Here is a 9,722-nt window from a genome sequence, read left to right on the forward strand (position 1 = left end):
CGAGGTCACAAGGCATTACGTATCAGAGTAGCTAGCTTTTGTAGCACGACCTCCGCTCCATCCATCAAGAGATCTGCTGTTACCTGATGCTCACCAGCTGCTTTCCCCCTTTTGCATTGCTCCTGCTGGCACAACGTATTACCTAAATATAGATACACACTGGACTCTCGAAGGAAGTCCAGCAACGTCTGATGGTGCGGCCCAAAAATACAGTCTTCTACCTCCGGTGGGCGGCCTGGGGGTGGTACACACCGGTGCAGGTGCTGGTGTTGGTGCATGGTGGAAAAAGCCACGCTGCTTGAAGGGCTCAAGTGTAAACTAACTGAGATTGGGACGAACAATATAAGGTAGGAGGCGAGGCGTGCTTCGGTTTCCTACGTGTTGTGTGTGTCCCATAACTTAAAAAATACTGTAGTTTGTCACTATGTTCTTCAGCGGTTATACCTAACACCAAATGGATGTTTTGACAGAACTGTTTCAGTGCACAAGCATTGAGCTGTTCTCTATCATGCCGCATGCTGATGGCATCATCAACGCCAGACACTGCAAAGGTAGATCATCCAGTGCCCTTTCATTTACTTGGTCTGCAACTTCTGTGAGTGCTGCTTTCAGAGCCAGGACCTTGATCTTTTTTTCACGCGGCAGTTGTCTGCGATGAACAGTTTCCGACTTCACTGCATGCCTGTTCATCAAGATTTATCTTTTCGCCTGCACAGATATTTCAACCACATCGATCATGGTCCTCTCAAGGTCGATGACAGAGACTGGAGTTGCTTGTGCAGCTTGTTGTAGCCATTCACGGCGCAGCTACCATCTTGATAACAGCCTTTCGGAATGATTAGATGGCCTGCCGCTAGCTATCTGGCGCAGTAAACTCCACAATCCTTCGCTGTTAATTCATAGTGTATAGCTTCACGTCACCAGTCCGTAGATGGTGGCGTCACGGTCGGCAGGTCACCAAGTCACCAAGCTTCAGTGCAGACGTAATACTTATTTCAGCCTAGCAGGAAAATGGCCCCAACTCATTCGGAATGAGTGCATACGAACGGCTCGCTTGAAGACGAAGTAAGTATACTAAGCAAGGACTTATAAGTCTGTACGAAATCACGCTTTTTGGGTGACTTCCGCCTGCACTGCCTATTTTTTGGGGTGTGAAAATCGATCCAAAATACAGGGAAAGAATCCAGGGATATGGCACCGGGCAGCGCGCAGTTCCCGCGAGGAATGCGCATCTCCTGCCCGTTTATAACATCCCATTGCAGACCTTGATAAATCATCATGCTCAGAATGACGCCCATATATTTTAGACGCTCGAGACAACTGTTCTTATGACGAAATATCTCCTTACGCTTTTTAAAGAGGCTGTCATCGTGCGGCGGTGTTAAAAAATGTCCGATGGCATCATGTCGTTTCTGTTGCCACTTATGCAGCTATAGGCGTAAAGCAGGATGCCATGTGTAACACTCGCTTGAAGTCATCTCGTGCACAAAATTCACCACAAAGATGTTTTCCCAATCACTACGAGCACCATTCAAGAAAGAACTTGCTTGAAAATCCGACAAGCCTATTACTGCAGCGTACGAAAGTGCCGCGCCAGCAGACGATGTCGAAAAGCTCGACTACAGCGCCAGTAGTTCCCGCGTCTAACGCTTCAGGGCAGCTCTACAGCCACTTCAACCACATGTGTTTGGGAAGCATTGCGAAACGCACTTGTTTCGAAAACACATGTGCTAACATTAGCGTTTATTTGATTGTTTTATTTGTTTTGCAAAACGTTTTCGAGACTTGATGCGGTAATGAAAGTAGTTTATTATTTAGGTTAACTGCCATATAACACAATGTGAACTATTGCGCAGGGCGCCCTCAGGCGCCGCCCACGATCCGTGTCACGTCAATACCTTTCGAGTGTTGCGTCGGCTGCGTGGAACAGCTGCTACACGTGTCTGCGAACCGTATGCTTGTTGTGCGGGTGCCGCATCAATAGGCTAGATTTATTTCACCTCGCTCGTTTTGTACCTCAGCGCCTACAATGGCAGAACACACCGTTGAAGCGAATGGCGGGAGCGCAGCTGTTTCGGCAAAGGTGAACTTTGTTACGAGAAACCTCCAGGAAGTGCTTGGTGAAGCCCGAATGAATGAAATTATGAAGGAACGAGATCTGAAAATCTACTGGGGCACAGCTACAACCGGCAAGCCCCATGTTGCTTACTTTGTTCCTATGTCGAAGATTGCCGACTTCTTGAAAGCAGGATGCGAGGTAACCATTCTTTTCGCTGACTTGCACGCATACTTGGATAACATGAAGGCTCCTTGGGGCTTGCTAGAACTGCGTACCCAATACTATGAGCAAGTGATTAAGGCGATGCTGAAGTCGATCGGGGTGCCGTTGGAAAAGCTAAAGTTTGTGAAAGGCTCCACGTACCAGCTGAGTAAAGAGTTCTCAATGGATGTCTACCGGCTTGTGTCTTTGGTAACCGAGCACGACGCAAAGAAGGCTGGGGCTGAGGTGGTTAAGCAAGTCGAGCATCCGCTTCTGAGCAGTATGCTGTACCCATTATTACAAGCCCTGGACGAAGAATATTTGCATGTCGATGCGCAGTTTGGGGGAGTTGACCAACGCAAGATTTTCACTTTCGCCGAGAAGTATCTGCCTCAACTGGGCTATGAAAAGCGCATTCATTTCATGAATCCGATGGTGCCTGGCCTATCGGGCGGCAAGATGAGCTCATCGGAGGAAGACTCAAAGATCGATTTGCTTGACTCGCCGGCAGCTGTGAAAAAGAAACTGAAGAAAGCCTTCTGCGAGCCGGGAAACCTCGAGGACAACGGTGTTCTTGCTTTCGTGAAGCATGTGCTGGTGCCTCTTCAGAAGGGCGCTGAGCTGGTCATCGAGCGTGATGAGGCACACGGCGGCAACATCACCTATTCGAGCTACGAAGAGCTGGAAGAGGACTTCAAGAATCTGAAGTTGCACCCAGGTGATTTGAAGGCCATGGTCGAAGTGCACCTGAACCGGCTTCTAGATCCGATCAGGGAAACGTTCAACGACCCGAAACTCCAGAAGCTGGCAGCTGATGCCTACCCTCCGCCAACGAAAGCTGTGTTTGATGAAGTGACTCCGCAGCGCCTCGATTTGAGAGTTGGACGGATCATCCAAGTGGATGACCACCCAGACGCGGACGCGTTGTATGTGTCTCGTGTGGACTTAGGTGAACCTGCTGGACCCCGCACTGTTGTCAGTGGCCTGCGGAACTTGGTGCCAAAAGAGGCGCTTCTCAACCAGAATTTTGTTTTGCTGTGCAACTTGAAGCCATCAAAGATGCGAGGCGTGGAATCGCAAGCCATGGTGCTCTGTGCTTCAGTCCAGGAGCCACGACAGGTTGAGCCCCTCAAACCACCAAGGTGAGCAGAAGCATGCTTTTGGTCATGTTGCAGCAAGCTAGTGCGCACTAGTTCTTTCATTCCCTCATGGCAGACATTGCTACTTGGCACTGTGGTGAAAGTGTGTTTTTTGTTGCTGTACGTGCAACAAATATGTGCTCTACAGTTAAAGAAACTAGCATTTTATTTATTAATTGCACAACACCATGCTGCTGACTGCTTCTGCATCTCAATGTTGTGTCCTCCTGTTGTGGTTACCTGTTACTGTATCAGAATGTTCTGGCAGCAAGTTTATTTTGGCAGTGCAAGCAGTAAGCTTCACCAGCTATGAACATGCATTCTCTCTAGATGTTATCACGAGTACTACTAAGTGAAATACTGCCCCAGTGCTCACCGACATTAGCCGCTAGTGGGGTGGTAGCTCAGAGCGCTAGTGGAATGGTAGCTCAGAGCGCTAGTGGAATGGTAGCTCAGAGGAGTCTGATTTTAACGTGGCAATCTGAAGCAAATGTGTTCTTTCTGTTTGCAGCAACTGCACTCCAGGAGACCGTGTGTTTGTTGAAGGCTATGAGGATGCCAGCATCCAGCCAGATGGCCAGCTAAACCCCAAAAAGAAGATTTGGGAGAAGTTGCAGGTGGACATGAAGGTTTCTGCATCACTGGTGGCTGAGTGGAGAGGCTGTGCATTCTTAGTGAATGGTCAACCTGTCACCTGTACTTCACTCAAGGGAGCACCCATCAAATAAGAGAGCCTCTACTTATAGAACAACTATAGGGCAACACCTTAACTTATACATCCTACACGGAAGTTGATCTTACCTGAGTCCCATTACTCTGGGTAGCTTGAAAGCATCAGAATTGGTGGAATTTGCTTTTATTGGTCTTTGATTACATTTGATTGGTCTGTGTCAAATATAAGCCCTTTCACTGTTTGTGATGATTTATTTGGTCAAGGTCAGCAACAGCAGCCATAATCTAACAACTCCATCAGTTATGCGTTTGCACTGTGCCTGGGAACTATACCAAAGGAGTATACGCGTACGCATGTATTGATATTTTGTACCTGTTACTTGCTAAGCAAGTAAGAATATTTTTGCAGGAATTTTGTATCAAATGTATGCTTTGTCTGGGTATCTACACTGTCAGATGCGTTCACATGTCTTGTAAAGGCTTGTATCTATACTACTCCTGCAATAAAGTGGCATGCTCCCAGGAAATATTGCCTTCACCTTGCTCACTGTTGCACAAGAAGTGATGCTTACTGACATGTCGTTATGCCTGTGTTACACAATTAAATTTTTTCTCTTCTAGCGGTATGCCACATATCATATAGAGAGGGGGAATGGGACAAAAAGCCATGACAGAAGCTTGATGGAGGTCCCGGCCCCTTACAAGGCACATCAAATGGTGCTCTTGCAGAAGTCTCAAGCTCATCTCGCCACAAGGACTGCAATAGCAAACTCTTCACCTGTAGGCCAGTAGCTGAAAAAGGGAAAGGAGGGGGAAAAATTGTACAGGCCATTACACCCCTCCTGCTGTCTATGAACACTTGGATAGTGTAAAGATAGGTGGTTACTACCTCCAGGTCTCCATGCAAAGTATGTCTATTCACTGACATAAAAGCGTGTCATGATGGCATGATGAGTGGCTGGTGCCAGCAATAAAGATCTCGGAAAAGATTACTGAAGAAGGTTCTGGCGCAGCATTCTTGGGACAAAGGCTGAAGCTGTGAAGGCGGGCAAGCCAAGCGACAAGGTCTTGCCTTGCCGCTTGGCTTGCAGAAATGCAGCTCAAGTACCGCAGTTTTGAGACACCTCTACTGTAGCATCACAAGTGTTTAGTTTTGTATTTAAAGCCCAATGTGCACATTGTTATCAGATGTCATCATTTAGAACAAAAGTAGTGCAGGGTTTTCTGATTGACTGGTGCGTGGCAGCATTCTACACTAGGTGTGAAGGTTCGGAATGGTTATGCTACATGTCTTCTGGCCAGTGCAAATGGAAAGCAAGTGGTTCTGGCTCTGCTTCATTAAAAAAATATTCACAAATGGTTATGCTTAGAACTTAACATGGCTTATTTCAGCAAAAAGTTGTTTACAGCAGGGATGTCTCCATGTCCACATTCCCACCTTCAATATTCACTGTGTTGTCAGTGGGTACCAATATGGCTGAAGCGGCACCAACGTAATTATTGGCTTGGCCTTGTGTTCGACCATCAATTTATTATTGCAAGCTGTTCATTATAGGGTAGCGGGTTAAATGAGCTATGGAGAACTCGGCATAGCTGGCACGAGGGCGTTTGTAATCAGCCTTGCTGCCAGGCACCGCACAACTGATATTAAAATGAAATATATTGGCTCTCCATTTTTTTTCTTGGGGTGGCATGGGTGTCGTATACCTTGCGGTCGTGAGGCAAAAGCCATATGCATTGGTAAAGTGCTAGTTAATTTTGTGTTTTTGCCGTGTAATTTTAGCAGAGGTACATCTCCTTTTTTCACATCTCCCATTTTCCAGTACTTCAGATGCATATGCCTGCAAATTTACTCCTTTTATTCAAGCATCACCAAACTCAAGTTCAAATCAAATCTCCCACCTCTCATGTTATGCTGTAAAATAGTTAGAATATGTCTTTTTCATAAATTTTATCACTCGGCGCTTGGAAATTGTGTTATCTCACCAGCTTACCACATTTATAACTGCCTTAATCGTGATAAAGCAGTTTACCCACCATCTGCACATACCATGCTCATCTTAATGGTTTCTTTCACTAGACAACCAACTACTGGAATCATCTTCCTATTGGCGCAGTTCATCACACTAATACAGCACATTTCAAGGCATTCGTTGAAAAAATCGACATGCTGCAATGACCCACCCCTCATGTAATGCCCCAACAGGGACTTTTGAGGTATCGATTAACAAACAAATAAATAAATTAATTAATCAGCTGCATGAAACTGGCTTCCTTGGCACTTTCATCACTCAGCCCTGAAGTGCTATGTTACTTTGCTGGCAAGCAATGTAAACATGCCATGTTATTGAGCTTCATCTAGAGAACAGTAATGTAGCTGGAAAGGGTTAATCCAAAACAAAAGTGGTTTGAAGTGATGTTACTACAAAAGAAAAAGAGCTGTGTGACTGCTGTTTCAAGCTATGCATCGCAAAATACAGACAATTTTATCAAGCATAAATTTTCTGATCAGTTAACCTTGCTCGTTGCATTAATGGGGGATATGGGGATTAAGTCACAAAAATCTTGAAAAAAAAAAAAAAAAACTGAATTCTAGAAAACACCAGATTTGGCATCTATACAGTCTTTTTAATTTCATCTAGAAAAATTTTCCACGAAAACAGCCCAGAAGTGACCTAAAAAAATGTTTTTGTGACTGCAGGTAACCAAAAGCAGGCTGAAATTTTCATGAAAATGCCAGGAGTTTTTTGACCCGATAACATGACAGTGGCTTCACAGATTTTCACGCAGTTTGTTGCATTGTGTTCCTTGATAAATGCACTATTTCCAACGACATTCCTGTATTTCTGAATTACTTTCTCATTTTTTCACTCTGTCACTAATTTCACACGACGGTAATGAGTGCATTATGCCAGCGTGGGTATAACATTCTGTGTAGAAAAAAAATTGGGCTACTAAAACTATGTGGAGAATGTTACTGCATCAAAAAATCCTTTGGGTAAAACTTCAGAGTGACTGTAGACTCCTACCATGTTTTGTTGTCACGTCAGGCTTTCTGCAAGTTTGGTATATTGCAATGAAGCATATAAAAATGTTTAATGTCAAAACTAGCGGAGATATTTCAGAGAAACTTTTTTATCTAGGCATTCATCAGTTCCCCACTTAGCATTGCAAATTTTATTGCTCTACACCAAAAAATAAAAAAAATTTCGCCTGTGATCTCTGCACCCCCCTTAAAGTGGTTGAACTGCTCTAGAATTAGCAAAGCATGCATTTACCGTATGCCAGTGATGATTTTTGCAATTCATGCTTTGGTGCGATGTGGTTTAGTGGTAGTGCAGTCAAGGCAGTGCCTTTCCTCAGTGCGCTTGTGGGTGCTGTACATGCCACTGATATAATGGTATTGGTTTCGCTCTGGTATCTTGACGAGGGTGGTGGAGAAATTTTATTTTCACAAGGTTAAAAAGAACCTTTCATGTGGGAGTGCTTGATTCACCAATCTGGTTTATTCAGAACTAATTTTAATTAAAGTATTCATTACTTTAATATTTCAAACGAACATATAATAACCAAGGCTTCTATTATCAACCTTCTAAACTTGAACAGATAGCAGAATAGCAAGGTCAACTTGAGCCTTCTGGAAGCAATTGGTGGTAGAGAAATGCCACGCCTTGGACAAGAACAACGGCTCGCGCATTTATTTTACAAGTCAGGACCTCCTGCATTAAATCTGAGTCAAAGTTTCCTTAATACCCGCCATTTCCCTCTTGCTGTAAATGGACGCAAAAAGCCCCTAGCCAAAATTTGTTGAAAATGCCTAGAGATTGTGCTGCAGCAAAATGGGTGCTCATGAATGCTGAAGTTATGAAATAGAAATGGTGAGAAGTACCAGTTAAATTTTATAAAAATCAAGTGCTGAAAGCTGAACCTCTCCTAAAGCTACCACTCACGCTGCTGGCTAAGGAGGCAAGGCATTCTGCGGCTAAGTGCAGCATTACAGGCTTTATAGCCACAGTTGCCAAATTTACTCTCAAGTGATGCATAATGAGACAAATGTATTGATTAGCATGGCAACAATTTTCTCAATAATTTCAAATTGGGAGAAATTTGGTTTTAGTCAAAAACAAAGGGCGTTACATACCGTATTTACTCGTGTAATTTTCGCGCCCCTAATTTATTACCTGGGTTTCTAAAAAAAAAAAATCTCATATTTTATGCTCCGTGCTGCGCCAGACCACCAGCATGCACGCAAATGTGCGCTAGGCAGTGTGTGGCTGTGAAAGATGAGAGTGGTATGGGGACGAACTGAGTGTAGATTACTTGGCTTGTTTGCGCTGGCGGTCTCTTTCCTTGACGTACAGTTGCGAGAGGAAACTTACAGTAATCTCCGGCTTGTGCCGGAATATGAAACTACTGAGCAGTTTGCTGTACGGTTTGCTGCTAGTTGGCCGAACCGCACGCGACGGTGCCGTTCCATCACCTTTTATCTCCATCTGCTTTGGACTGCTGGCTTTGATGTATTGTTGCCCATGTATGGCTTTGAGCTGCGCGCGTCCTGCCATGCCATCTTGCAGGGAACTGAATAATATGGGGCAGGGTAGGAGGAGGTACGAGTCTTATATATGGAATCAATTTTTTTTTTGCCCAGCAAGGGGGGAGAGTTGGGGGTCCATGTATAGGCGGCAATATGTAGTATGTATTGCACGTAATGACCTTCGCAGGGCATTTTAGGATGTATTCGCAAAAATTTCGCGTAATTTGCCCACCCCCTTTTTAAAGCCGCAACAATACAAAAAAATTCCCACAAATTACGGTAGTAAATACGGTGGCGGTGGTTTATGGGGTTTAACATCCCAAAGAGACTAAGGCTATGAGAGACTCCGTAGTGAAGGGCTCCGGAAATTTTGACCACCTGGGGTTCTTTAACGTGCACTGACATCGCATAGTACACGGGCCTCTAGAACTTCTCCTTCAAAGAAATTCAACCGCCGCAGCTGGGATTAAACCCGCGTCTTTCGGGTCAGCAGCCGAGCACCATAACCACTAAGCCACCGCGGCAGCTCGGCAGTAAATACGGTACATGCAGTACTTAGTCATGTAACTTGTAATCCATACCAAGTAACTGGTAAGCACCTGATGCTGTGACAAACAGCAGGGACTGAAGAAATAAGATCTACAAATATGAAGCAATACTGGCAGTTTTACGATAACCCTGTAACAACAGCTACTATTATGTAGCAGTCGCTTAGGCTTAATTCAACGTACAGGCACGTGCAAAAGAGTGGAGACCACACGAATGATAGAATTTGTGGTTTTTCTGTGGAAAACTCAGTGCCCGACAGAAATGCTTAGGCGAGCAGGCTAGCATGTTAGGGAGTGCTTACATCACATATGTCAACAACATGCGCCCACTGCCATATAGCCGCAGCATGCAGTTTTGCCTGTTTGTGTGGTCTCTATTTTTCCGCATGCCTGCATATCTGTGAAATGTATGGAAATGCCATTCAGACTGCAGCAGTGTATAATGCTAGGTGAAAACCACTCAGATAATGAGAACCACGTACAAGCAGGAAATTAAATTTTGCGTTTTCCGATCTTCTCCCACATCAATGTGACCACAAAGAAGCAGAGACCAGTCAGACCACAAAAAG

At 44.7% G+C, this 9,722-nt stretch overlaps 1 protein-coding gene across 1 annotated transcript; it reads left to right on the forward strand.

The window, feature by feature from the left end:
* The first annotated feature begins 1,876 nt into the window (after positions 1-1,876).
* TyrRS (Tyrosyl-tRNA synthetase) lies at positions 1,877-4,598 on the forward strand. The gene is made up of 2 exons (XM_089578527.1): positions 1,877-3,402; positions 3,911-4,598. The coding sequence occupies exons 1-2, from the start codon at positions 2,030-2,032 to the stop codon at positions 4,125-4,127; spliced, it is 1,590 nt and encodes a 529-aa protein (XP_089434653.1). The 5' UTR covers positions 1,877-2,029; the 3' UTR covers positions 4,128-4,598.
* The last annotated feature ends 5,124 nt before the right edge of the window (positions 4,599-9,722 follow it).

The sequence above is a fragment of the Amblyomma mixtum genome, chromosome 3 (genome assembly GCF_055824585.1).
Source record: "Amblyomma mixtum isolate Tamu chromosome 3, ASM5582458v1, whole genome shotgun sequence".
Taxonomy (NCBI): domain Eukaryota; kingdom Metazoa; phylum Arthropoda; class Arachnida; order Ixodida; family Ixodidae; genus Amblyomma; species Amblyomma mixtum.

Excerpts from the sequence above, each read along its gene's own strand:
- TyrRS (XM_089578527.1), top strand. The coding sequence starts at position 2,030 with ATGGCAGAACACACCGTTGAAGCGAATGGCGGGAGCGCAGCTGTTTCG. Across the intron at positions 3,403-3,910 it reads GAGCCCCTCAAACCACCAAG|CAACTGCACTCCAGGAGACC; the intron begins GTGAGCAGAAGC and ends TTCTGTTTGCAG.